We start from the raw sequence: 12,954 nt of genomic DNA, 5'->3' as shown, positions 1-12,954 counted from the left end.
TATCTACAGTAGCCCAGAGTTGGAACCAACCTAAATGTCCATCAACAGATCACTGGATAAGGAAAATGGGGTATATCTACTCAATAGAATACTACTCTGCCATAAAAAGGAATGAAATTCTACCATTTGCAGCAGTGTGGATGAACTTAGAGAAAATTATAAGTGAAATAAACCAGGCGCAGAAAGAAAAATACTGCATGTCCTCACTCATAATTGAGAGCTAAAAATAAATAAAAGAAGAAAGAAAGAAAGAAAGAAAGAAAGAAAGAAAGAAAGAAAGAAAGAAGGAAAGAAAGAAAGAAAGAAAGAAGGAAAGAAAGAAAGAAAGTATCAATAATCACAAAAAACATTGAACTTTCAAAAGGAGAGAGCAGGACTGAGGTTACCAGAGATGGGAAAGGGGGAGAGGCAGGAGAGGTTAGCAAGAAATTGGTAAAGGGCCACAAGACATTGTATAATGTTGAATATACTAATTAACCTGATTTGAGCATCACACACTGCACATAGGAATTGGTATTCGACACTGTAACCCACAGATCTGCCCAATAAATTATGTTTCTATTAAAAAATAAATAAAAAGAAAAAATAAAAAGAATTGAGACCAATTCAATGCATCACAGTAAGAATATCATGGTGCCATTGTAAAAAATGCTGGACCTAGGTTCTGATCCTAGCTCTGCTCACTCATGATACACTGAGCTTCTACAAAATGGCTTTTCCCCCTCCCAGCTCTGAAATTCTGGGTTTGAGAGGAAGTGATCTCTGATCTATTGTAGTGTCTGGAAAAACAAGACAATTTTCTGTCTAGAGTTTATTCAGTTTCATTCTTCTTACTTTTTTTCTAATTGAAACTAATGACCCTACAGCCATATGCCCAATTAGGACTCACTCAGTAGCCCACATTTATATGAACAAATGAACTTACAATCTTGTCTGGGCTGTACCTTAAGCCACAACCAATCTTTGGCAAAGGAAACTAACTTTTTTTGGTCTGGTGGTCTTGATCAGCTTCCCATTTATGGAGTGAAGAGAAGAATTCTTGTTTAGGATACCTTATCAGGATGGTGATACAGTTAAAATGTAATAATAAATTTGAAATGATTTGACAAAGATATTAATCAGAATGCTCATTCAGCTTCTGGAACACAGGCTAATATAACAGAGGCTCAAACAAGGTAGAAATTAATTTCTCTTTCCCATAGAAGTTTGAACATAAGCAGTTCAGGATTGATATGGCAGTTCTAGGAGGGTGGCTTTACCACTGAATTCTACCAAACCTTTAAAGAGGACTTAATACCAATTCTCTTCAAACTATTCCAAAAATTTGAAACAGAGGCCATTCTCTCAAACTCATTCCATGAGGCCAGCATCACCCTGATACCAAAATCAGAAAAAGATACAACAAAAAAAGAAAACTACAGGGCAATATCTCTGATGAACATAGATTCAAAAATTCTCAACAAAATATTAGCAATCAGAATACAGCAACACATCAAAAAAATTATATACCATGATCAAGTGGGATTCCCTTAGGGGTGCAAGGTTCGTTCGATATACACAAGTGAGTAAATGTGATACACCACATCAACCAGATCAAGGGCAAAAACATGATTATTTCAATAGAGGCAGAAAAAACACCTGACAGAATTCAACACTCCTTTATGATAAAGATTCTTAGCAAATTAGGTATATAAGGAAAGTATCTCAAAACAATAAAAGCCATATATGACGAGCCCACCACCTATATCATTCTGAATGAATAAGAATAGGAATAAGACAAGGATAACCACTATCACCACTCCTGTTTAACGTAGTATGGGAAGTACTAGCCAGAACAATCAAGCAAGAGAAAGAAATAAAGGGTATCCAGACTGGAAAAGACGAAGTCAAACTGCCCCTGTTTGCAGATAACGTGATCCTATACATAGAAAAACCTAAAGACTCTACCAAAAAATTCATAGAGCTAATAAGCAATTTCAGTAAAGTTGCAGGAAACAAAACCAACATGCAAAAGTCAACTGCTTTTTTATATTCCAACAATGAACTTTCGGAAAAAGAAATCAAGAAAGCAAGCCCATTTACAATAGTTACCAAAGAAATAAAATACCTAGGAATCAATTTAACCAAGGAGGTCAAAGATCTCTACAACGAGAACGAAAAATCACTGCTGAAAGAAACAAAAGAGGACACAAAAAGATGGAAAGACATTCTATGCTGTTGGATTGGAAGAATAAACATTGTGAAATGTCCATACTACCCAAACGATCTACAGATTCAATGCAATCTCCTTCAAAATACCAATGACATTCTTCACAGAAATAGAAAAAAAAATCCTAACATTTACGGAACATTAATTTTTAAAAATTTGTTTAGACTTGATTTGTGAACCTAACATGTAGTCTATCCTGGAGAATGTCCCAAGTGCTGATGAGAAGTATATTCTGTAGTTGTTGGATGAAATGTTCTATGGGTATCTGCCACATCCAATTGGTCTAAGGTATAGTCTAAACACTGTTTCTCCATTGATTTTTTGCCTAAATGACTTTTCCAGTGCTGAGAGAGGCATATTCAGGTGCTGAACTATTGTTGTATTGGGGTCTATCTCTTTCTTTAGGTCTGATAGTGTTTGCTTTATACATCTGGGTGTTCCAGTGTTGGGTGCATATATATTTATGATTGTTATGTCTTCTTGCTGGATAGATACCTTTGTCATTATATAGTGGCCTTCTTTGTCTCTTTTTGTGGTTTTTGATTCAAAGTCTATTTTATCCTATATAAGTATAGCTACTCCTGCTCATTTTTGGTTTCCATTTGTGTGGTACATCTTTTTCCATTCCTTCACTACCAGTCTGTGTGCATCTTTACAGGTGAGGTGAGTCTCTTGTAGACAGCATATAGTTGGGTCTAGCTTTTTAACCCAGTCCATCAGTCTGTGTCTTTTGAGTAGGGAGTTTAATCCACTTACATTTAGGGTTGTTATTGAGAGGTATTGTCTTACTCCTGGCATTTCCCCCCTTTTTAGATTATTAAAATATCTTTTCTTCCTTTCTTCACCTTTTATTGTTTGTCTTTGGTGTTTGTTGGTTTTATGAGGTAGTAATATCAAATTTTTTCTTTCGCCTTTGCATTTTTTGTTCTACCAGTGTGTTTTGTTCTTTCTTGTGTATGTGTGGTAGTGATTACTATTTTTTGGATTTCAGATGCATTACTCCCTTGAAAATTTCTTGCAGGACTGGTTGTGTGGTGGTAAACTCCCACAATTGTTGTTTTTATTTTTATTTATTTTTGTCCAAGAAATACACTATTTCTCCCTCATTTCTGAATAACTTTTCTGGGTATAGTATTCTTGGCTGGCAGTTTTTTTCTTTCAGTATTTTGAATATATCATCCCATTTTCTTCTGGCCTATGGAGTTTCTGTTGAGAAGTCTGCTGTTAGTTTGAAAGGGGCTCCATTATAGGTGACTTGATGCTTTTAGGATTCTCTGTCTTTGAACTTTGCTAGTTTGACTTTAATGTGTCTCATAGAGAGTATTTTTTGAATTGAATCTGTTTCAGGATCTTTGAGCCTCCTGGATCTGAAGGTCCATGTCTCTCTCTATACCTGGGAAGTCTGCCATTATTACTTCATTTAATAGGTTTCAATGTCTTTTTCTTTCTCTTCCCATCTAGAACTCCCATGATTTAGATGTTCTTGTGCTTAAAGTTTCTGCTAGTCCTCTTGGATTTTCTTCATTTTTTAAAAGGTTTTTTCCTTTTCCTTTTTATTTTTTTTTATCTTCCTGGGTTATTTAGAAAAGACTCTCTTTGAGATCAGAAATTCTTTCTTCTGCTTGCTCTAACCTGCTGCTTAAGCTCTCAGTTGTGTTTTTTATTTCATTGAATGAGTTCTTCAGTTCCAGGAGTTCTGTTACATTCTTTTGTAAGGTACTAATCTCTTTGCAAATGTCCTTCATATCCTGGATATTTTTTTCTCATTTCATTACCTTGTCTAACTGAGTTTTCTCATATATTGTTGAGTTTCCTTAAGATTGTTGCTTGGAATTCCTTTTCAGATGCTTCAAGGGTTTTCTGCACTATAGGGTCTGGTACTTGAGAATTACTATATTCCTTTTGGTGGTGTCATTTTCTTGGCTTTTCATATTTCTAGTTTCTCTATATTGATATCTGGTCATCTGGTAGAGTATTTTATTACTTCTTTTATTACTTTTGTTACTTTTTTATTACTTTATTACTTCCTTTATTACTCTTGAGTGGGCTTTGATGAGAGAGACTTCCTCCCATAGACATGTTTTATATTGACCATTGGGTAGGGTGTTTTAGTATTGGGTCTGGGTTGGTGCAGTAGTGTAGTCTCTGTATGGGTATCTTGGCTGTATTTAATGTCAGAGTTGTGTGTGATTATCTCCATGGCCTAGGCACTAGGGCACTTAGTGATTCTTTGCTGAGGTTAGTGACACTGCGCTGGGTGATTGAGGATGTGGGCCAGCTCTCGAGTTCTTAGGAGACATGCCTGGTTGCCCTGTTGCTCTTTGGCTAGGGTGGATAACCTTGGGTGGGCTTGCTGGCACCTCAGCTAGCATTCTGTGACCCTGATCGGTGCTCTGGAGTGATCTGAAGGTCTTCAGCTTAAATGGGTGACTGGAGAAGATAATAAAATCCTCAAACAAATTGGGTGTAGCCTCCATATGATTCTGGGGACTAATGAGGAGAAACGGAGGATAATGGAAGAAGGATGTGTTTCACGTTAAACTTAGAGGCTGCTGTAACTCATTATGTGTTATGTCATCTAATTCTTCTGACAACCAAAATGGAGTATGCCCGTTTTGCAGATGAGTAAGTTGAGGCTCAGTGAGGGTCAGTGTTTTGCCCCTACCTGCCAGATGTGCAATTATGAAGTTAGTATTTGAATACAGGTTGGTTTAACCCCCAAACCTGGCTTTTTTTCAATCCACTATTTTGGTTTGTGGAGTGCTGAGAGAGGGGAATCTGTGGGTTAAGAAGTGAAGGAAAAGGTAAAAAACTTTAGAAAGTTAGCTAATGGGACTGACTCCCAAGGCGGACACTCTTTGGATATGTTAACTGAACTAGCAGAACCCAAGCTACTCACCCTCATCTTAGGGATTCCTGCTGGCATGAGTGGGGTGGGTTGCTAACCATTGCTAGATGGGCTAATTACCTCCCAGAAACTGCAACTAACTTAGGCAGTCATGAAGAGAAGACACAGGAGACACGATATTAATCCAATATCATTAGATAGTTCTATTATCTATTGGGATGAAGACCATGTTTCCCAAGTCATGTATTAGAATGCATGTTCTGCCAAGTATGTTTGTACCCACCAAGATGGTCAGGAAAAATATTTATAATTGGACCATAAGTCATGGTATCTTTTGGTCAAGTATTACTTGAATTAGTTATCTATTGCTATGTAATAATATTACTCACAAACTTAATATCTTAAAGCAAGATGCATTCATTATCTCACAGTTTCTGTGGGTCGGGGTCTGTGCATGACTTAGCCACAATCAAGGTGTAGGCCAGGGTTGGGTTCTCACCTGGGCTTGACTGGGGAAGGATCTGCTTCTAAGCTTATTTGGCTATTGGCAGCATTCAGTTCCTTGAAGTCTTCCAGACTAAGGAAGTATTCAGTGTTTTGCTGCTTACTACCACTATTACCTTAAACAACTTCCTTCCAAGGAACTTCAGTTGGAAGCCGCTCTTCGTTTCTTGTCATGTGGCCCTATGACAGCTCACAACATGGCAGCGTGCTTCTTCAAAGTGAACAAGAGAGCTCGTCTGCTTGCAGGGTGGACACTGTAATCTTACATAACGTAATCACATACATGTAATCAAGTACATCCTGTCACCTTTGCCATAGTCTGTTTCTTAGAAGGAGGTCACAGGCCTACACTGAAAGGGAGAGGATTAGGCAAGGGTTTGGACACCAGGAGGAGGAGTCATGGGGCCACCTTACAGTCTGTCTCCCACATTGTCTTACATCTGACATGCAGGACAGAGAGGGGTTGTAGGAAGCCAGGTCCAGTGAGAGTGGCTCTGTGTAAGGTGCCTCTCAGCACCTGGGAACTTTCTTTGGGGATAAGAGAGCCAGAGGCAGCCCCTTCTTTGGTTTCTTTAGGAGGACTTCCTGGAGGAGGTAGGATTTTAGGAACTATTTGAATGACAGGACAGAAGCAGTTTGGTAGACTTTTAAGGAAGAATGATTTAGATAAGTAGGTTGGGAAACAGTATAGAGGCTGGAGTGGGAGGACTGAACTTACATTCTTTAAAAAATTGTTTTAAAGCATTGTCTCCTGAGGCAATAGCTATGCAATTCATTGACCATGGGGCCCGGTCTGCCCAAGTGATTTTTTTCTCTTCTTTTGCAGGTGTGGCAGTGTGGAGGGAAGATTGAGGTCTTACCCTGCTCCCGGGTTGCTCACCTAGAGAGATACCACAAGCCCTATGCCTTGGATCTGAGCCCTTTCATGAAGCGCAATGCACTGCGAGTGGCTGAAATCTGGATGGATGAGCACAAACACATGGTCTACTTGGCCTGGAACATACCTCTCCAGGTTTGTCATGGGATTGAGAGAAGCAGGAAAAAATGAAAGGAAGAGGTAATGGTGGGGAAGGGAAGGGATGGAGCAAAAGTGTCCTCCCAGCTCTAAGGAATTAGGGTGAGCTCCCGATGGTGTGTTGGCGACACTGAACGTTTATGTAACAATTCTATGTTCTGGGCACTGTTTTACATATTAACTCATTAACCATCACACCATACCTATGCGGTAGGTTTTATTCTTATTTTTCTAAGCTTTACGGATGAGGAAACTGATGCGTAGAGAGTTGGAGGGCACTTGTTTAAGGAAGTACAGGTAGTAAGTAGCAAAGATTCAAACTAAGGAAGTCTGGCTTCTAAATTCCATGTTCTTCCTCCTTCTTCTAGAGTGGGACATTCCTTGAAGGGTGGGGTTGGGCATCAGGAATTCACTGTCTCAAGAGGACATGAATATCACAGGCAGGACATGGGGTGGTGCGAGGAGGCGCTGTAATCCTATTGGATGCACAAGAATGAGGATGACCTTGGCTCAGCCCACATCTTCGGCCCCGGCTGCCTGAGGCTGCTGTGACGTGCTCTCTCCTGTTCCTGGTCTCTGGCTCTGGGCTCAGACATGCACAGGGAGCAGTCATCTTGTGGACAACCTCTTACCCTTCATGGTGCTGGATCCTAAAGTAGCCCCAGAAAGCCAGGGAGTCGGGATAGAGGGAGACCATGGAATGGATCTAGAAGGGAAAGTCCAGAAACGAGATAAGGTCAGGAGCCAGGTAAACACTGGGAGCGCTAGTTCTGGAGAATGTATAAATGTGCATTAATGCCTGAGCCTTCTTTAAAGTAATCAAAATGCTTCCTTTAGTAACCCGAAGTGCCAGTTATCTCTCACAGTCAGCTCATGGCTTGAAGAGATGGGTAAGAACGTATTGTAGCACCCCAGTCTACCAGAGGTATGACTGGAAAACATGTCCCTCCAGGTCATCCTCAGCTTTTTCATCTCTACAGAGTCACATTGTGACAGTCCCAAGCTATGAAGGGCATTGAACTTCTCCAGGGGATGATCCGAAACAAACCACAGAGGAAAATTCTCAAAAGGGGCCAGATACACAAGTGGTTTCTGCATTTCCTTCTCAACTTTGCCTCTCTGGTAGTCTTTCACTTCGATTTCCTGCAAATATCACTTCCAAAAGTATCCTTTAACCTCCAAATCTTGGTGCCAGAATACTCCTTTTGAAAGCCTTTTCTGGCTACCATGAGGCATATTTTGTGCCGTATTGATGTAAATCTCACTTCAAACAGGAGTGGTCTGCGCCAGCTTGCTAGGACAAGAAGTAAACCCGAGAGGCCCCGCTACACAGGCCTTGCAACTGTCTTTGAAACCAGCAGAGGCTTCTAGGGTTCAAGGTTTTCCCACTTTTCCTGGAAATACAAATTATCAAGGTTACCTCAGAGGCTATCTGGAAAATAATCAGTTCCTCATGTGCGGCCCATACCCACGGGGGAGTCGGGGAGGCACAGAAGTGCTTGGTGTTTTATTTACAGAACTCTGGAATCGACTATGGAGACATTTCTTCCAGAGTGGCGCTCCGGGAGAAACTGAAATGTAAAACTTTTGACTGGTACCTGAAAAATGTTTATCCAATTCTGAAGCCAATCCACAGCATCGTGGGCTATGGAAGAGTACGTATTATGAAATAGCAGTTTAGATTTTAAATGTTTGACTATAAAAGACAATGAAACCTGAATCCCATGACTTCCCAGCCAAGGTTTTCCAAAATCCATGCTGCCCAAGAGCCTCTTCCTCCCCACAACTCCTTCCTTGGCTCTTTGCCCTTGGACCCTCTCAGCTTTCTTTCTTCTCTTCTCCCCAAACCCCAGATCTTTTCCTTCTCTGCCTCCAGCCCCGACCCTGTTTCTCAGCCTTTCCCACCCAGACTCCTGCAGGGGCTCGTCTCTCCATGTGCTGTGACAGCTGAGGTGGGTGGCTGTTCCCAGGCAGCGTGTGCCACAGCGGTGTCTGTTTCCTAGAGTTCTGCAAGTGGCTGCCAGGATCCCAGCCCTCTCCACCTTTGGCTGGTGGCTCCTGGCACCCTTGGTGTACTGCGGGAAATGCAGGGCCCCGGGGAAGCTCGGGGCCCTCTTTCTCTGCTTCTTTCCAACAGTGTGTCTGCCGTGCGCTTTGCCCCTTCAGATGAAAAACACACTGGATAAAAATGTCTGCCTGGATCGAGGACCTGTTCCAGCCAGCACCCCCATCATGTATCCCTGCCACAAATACAATGCTCAGGTATCTTCCACAATCTTCCCTGCCCTACAGGGTGAGTGTGTGAGGCTCAGCCCCTTGCAAACCTCACCAGATTTAGACTTGGTGTTAGGTGAGGGGGCGGCAGAAGCTGAGTGTCCTGGGTAATGGGTATGGGTGACTCCCAAACCTGCACTTGTGACTCAGCGCTGCCTTGTTCATTCAGTCATGGCAAGATGGTTCCATTTTAGGCACAGGGAGGAAAGGTGGAAAGGCGAGCCTCTGCTGCATCCATCCTGCACGGTGATATTGTCATTGACAGTCACCTCGTTCCCTTCCTCACCCCTCCTCCCACTGCTCCTTGTATGCCCTGGAGAGTGGACAGCTGAAGCCACCTGTGCTTCTGCTGTAGGGAAGCAAACAGAGGGCCAGCGAAGACAGAGGCTGAACGGAAGTCCCTCCAGGGGATGGAAACCATCTGACACCAAGTGGAGGGTGCAGCCAGGGGACATTTTTACTGAGCAAGGTAGTGTCAGATTGGAAATTTGAAAGTTTTCCTAATGACAGGCCAATGGCTGGGGCTTACAGTGACAGCTTCTGAAGTTCAGCTGTGTGTTTTCCTCAAAGACAGACTCCCTCCTTCACGCAAGCCATGATTCTGTTGGAGCCCTTGTAGGGAAGGAAGTGGGCTAGGTTCCCCCGCCCCATGCCTGGCCGTCTCCCAGGAATCATCTAGGAGTTGGGGAGAAAGAAGCAGAGGTGACTCCCTGCTGCCCGAGAAAGTTCAGAGCTTCTCATGCATCTGAGTGTCTGGAAAACTCCAGAGCGGTCTCTGCAGGGCTGAGGCCTCCCGCTCACTGCACCCACACGGGTCCTTTTGCTCTTTTAGAACGTCTACTACCACCTAACTGGGGAGTTCTATATAGGACAACTGATTGCAGAGGCAAATACTGATGATCACTGCCTGACGGACCCTGGCTCTGGGGAGAAGCCCACTTTAGAGCCATGTTCCATGGCAGCTAGGAACGGACTGCACATATATTGGGATTTTAAACAGGTGGGTTGCACTTTTTTTTTTTTTCCTTTTTGTCTTTTTTACTGACCAGTAACGGGATTGCAACCCTCGGTGTTGCGCCTGCACCGCGCTCAGCCAGTGAGCGGGAACCTGTCTCCACGTGGGATCCGAACCCTCGGCGGGAGCGCCACCACGCTCCCAAGCAGCACACTCTCCAGTGCGCCACCGGGCCGGCCCACACTCTTTTTTAAAGGATAGATATATTCAAATATAGTATGAGAGGTTCAGATTTGATTTGATAGTCTTCTAGGAAAATTAATTTTTGTGGCAACATGTAGAGAAAAGACTGGAAACAGGAAACTGGGTATGAAACATTGAGTCTCTCAACTAAGGCAGGGGTGGTTAAGGAGAAGAGAGACTGGAGTCTGTTATAGCTTAATAATTAAGAGTTTGGCCTCAAATCCTAGCTCAGGCATCTTTAGCAAGTTCCTTACCCTCTCCAAAGCTCGGTTTTCTCATCAATAAAATGGAGATAATAATATCTACTTTATGGGTCTGTGGGAAGATTAAATGAGATATTTTATGTAAAGTATTTAGCGTGGGGCCTGGCATGTAAGAGTGTTCAATAAATATTAGCCATTGTAATTAGTTTTATTATTAATGATCACTCTGGAGTATGGAGCACCATGCTGAAATTTGACAGGGATTGATGTAAAAGCCCTGCCTTTAACTTCGACATCAAATGACCAAGAATGGGGTGGAGAGAATCTGGCAGATTCATGTGACCATGACATGAGAGACTTGGCTGACCACAGTCCCTGTGTGAGTTTCCTGTGTGTTGGGGCTGCTCCAAAAGCGTATGCATCCTTAGGCTACTTGGGTGAGAATGTGATGTCCTGATGGAAGCAGGCAATGCCTGTCTGTGACCACATCTCTGAACATGTTGGTACTGTGTTGGGTTCAGGTGCCACATTTTAAGAAATGTGAACAATCTAGCTCAGCAACTTTTAACTTTTTAAAGTTAATAATGGCTTTGAGAATTTGCTGCTAGCTGTAGACTCTCTCTCCAGGAAAACATATGAGGGGACTTCGAAATCTTCATGGAAAAATGAAATTAAAAGATAGACATAAAAAATATTAACTTTATTTCTCAACATAAACTCTATCAAGTTCAAGACACTTTCATAAGTGATGATACCAGTCGTTTAGTCAATTCCTAAAGAACTGAGGGTCCTGGGAATTTAACCATGTCAATGCAGTCTTTTTTTTTTTTTTTTTTTACATTATTAACTGAAGAAAAGTAGGCACCCTTTGAAGATTAAGTTTAGGACGCAAAAAGAAGTCAGAAGGAGCCAAATCAGGACTAGAAGTTGGGTGCCTAATGATTTCTCATCAAAACTCTGGCTAAATTTCCCTTTTTTGATGAAAGGAATGAGCAGGAACATTGTCAAGGTGGAGAAGGACTCTCTGGTGAAGCTCTTGGGAGTTTTTCTGCTGAAGCTTTAGCTAACTTTCTCCAAACAATTTCATAATAAGCAGATGTTATTCTTTGGCTCTTCAGAAAGTCAACAAGCAAAATTCCTTGAGCATCCTCCAAAACAGTTGCCATAACCTTTGTGTTTAACCTGCACATTTTTGCTTTAACTGGGCCACTTCCACCTCTTAGTAGCCATTGCTTTGATTGTGCTGTGTCTTCAGGATGGTACTGGAAAAGCCATGTTTCGTCTCCTGTTACACTTCTGCAAAGAAATACTTCAGGATCTTGATTCCACTTGCTTGAAATGCTCATTGAAAGTTCTGCTCTTGTCTGCAGCTGACCTGGGCACAACAATTTTGGCATCCATCAAGCAATAAGTTTGCTCAACTGTAATTTTTCAGTCAATCTTGTGTAAACTGAATCAACTGAGATGTCTGTGGTGTTGGCTGTTGTTTTTACTGTTAATTGGCAGTCCTTTTCAATTAGGGCACAAGCAAGATTAATTTTTTCCTCCTAAATTTATGTGGATGGTCTACAGCTGCTGTGGGCTTCATCTTCAACATTGTCTCATCCTTTCTTAAAATGAGTTATCTATTTGTTAACTGCTGATTTCCTTGGGGCATTGTTCCCATAAACTTTTCAAAAGCATCAGTGACTTCACCACTCTTCTACCCAGGCTTCAACACACATTTGATGTTTGTTCTCGTTTCAGTTTTAGCAGAATTAGTGTTGCTCTGACAGGGATTCTTTTCACAAGGCTGTCTTATCCTTCTTAGTGAATCAAACTAGATCATGTTTAGGTGTGTTATAGCAAGTTAGTAGAAGTTTATTTTGGTGCAAAACATTTTTGCAATCCGTGCATGGTTTTTTCATAATGCACATTGTCCATGAACTTTTTGAAGATCCCTCATACGTATGCACCTATGTGAAAAATTTCACTTGTAATATCAGAGGGTGTTTGCATCCTAGATTAAGTCTCCCTGAACTAGAAAATATCAATTAGAAGACAAAGAAGCGTGTTGTCTTCCCAGTCCCTGTGTCTGGCTCTAAGCTCCAATTATTTAGAACTACGTGTAATTCAGCAAGAGGCCATGCTCTCCATTACCTCAGGCTCCTTTGCTGGTGTTATTCCCTCTCCTCCCACCTCTCCACCAGGCCAACCATAAAGTGTTCCTCTGGTCTTTGACATTGTCTCCTTCAGGAAGCCTCCTTGACCCTGCAGGAGGGGGATGGAAGGAGAAGAGTCGCTCTCAGGCCCCTCTCATAGCTTTGTCTCACCATCTCTTGTGGCTGCCTGCTCTCTTGCTTCTTTCTGAGAGCATCTGAGAGCAGACGAGATTGGGCATGTATCTTGCTTCTTCCATCACTAGGCTGTGTGCTGGGGGGCAGGGCCTGGGCTTTGTCTGCTGTTTTATCTCTAGCACCCAGCACAACACCTGAAACACTGCGTGCATTCAATAAATGGTTGTGGAACAAATGAAAGATTGGCCGAGCTGGAGGTATTAGTTTGGAGAGATGAACCTGAAGGAAGGACGATGCTGTCCTCATGAGGAACAGGGAGTAGTCTCATTCGTCGTCACAGGAGGGCGGAAGGGAGACCTGTGGCTACAGATTAGGGAGGCAGGTTTTTGAGTTCATCTAAGGAGCGGGGGGGGGGGGGGGGGGTTTC

The 12,954-nt window shown here is 42.3% G+C and overlaps 1 protein-coding gene across 1 annotated transcript in view; it reads left to right on the top strand.

Annotated features, from left to right (window-relative positions):
• Positions 1-12,954, top strand: part of GALNT8 (polypeptide N-acetylgalactosaminyltransferase 8) — a 76,122-nt gene that overhangs the window by 57,555 nt on the left and 5,613 nt on the right. The window contains exons 7-10 of the mRNA XM_008576637.1: positions 6,388-6,573; positions 8,094-8,231; positions 8,743-8,838; positions 9,683-9,850. Of these exons, the coding sequence (XP_008574859.1) occupies positions 6,388-6,573; positions 8,094-8,231; positions 8,743-8,838; positions 9,683-9,850 (588 nt within the window). The remainder of the gene's footprint in view (positions 1-6,387; positions 6,574-8,093; positions 8,232-8,742; positions 8,839-9,682; positions 9,851-12,954) is intronic.

This window comes from Galeopterus variegatus, unplaced genomic scaffold, assembly GCF_000696425.1.
Source record: "Galeopterus variegatus unplaced genomic scaffold, G_variegatus-3.0.2 Scaffold1379, whole genome shotgun sequence".
NCBI lineage: Eukaryota > Metazoa > Chordata > Mammalia > Dermoptera > Cynocephalidae > Galeopterus > Galeopterus variegatus.
This window is presented reverse-complemented; position numbering and strand designations above follow the sequence as displayed.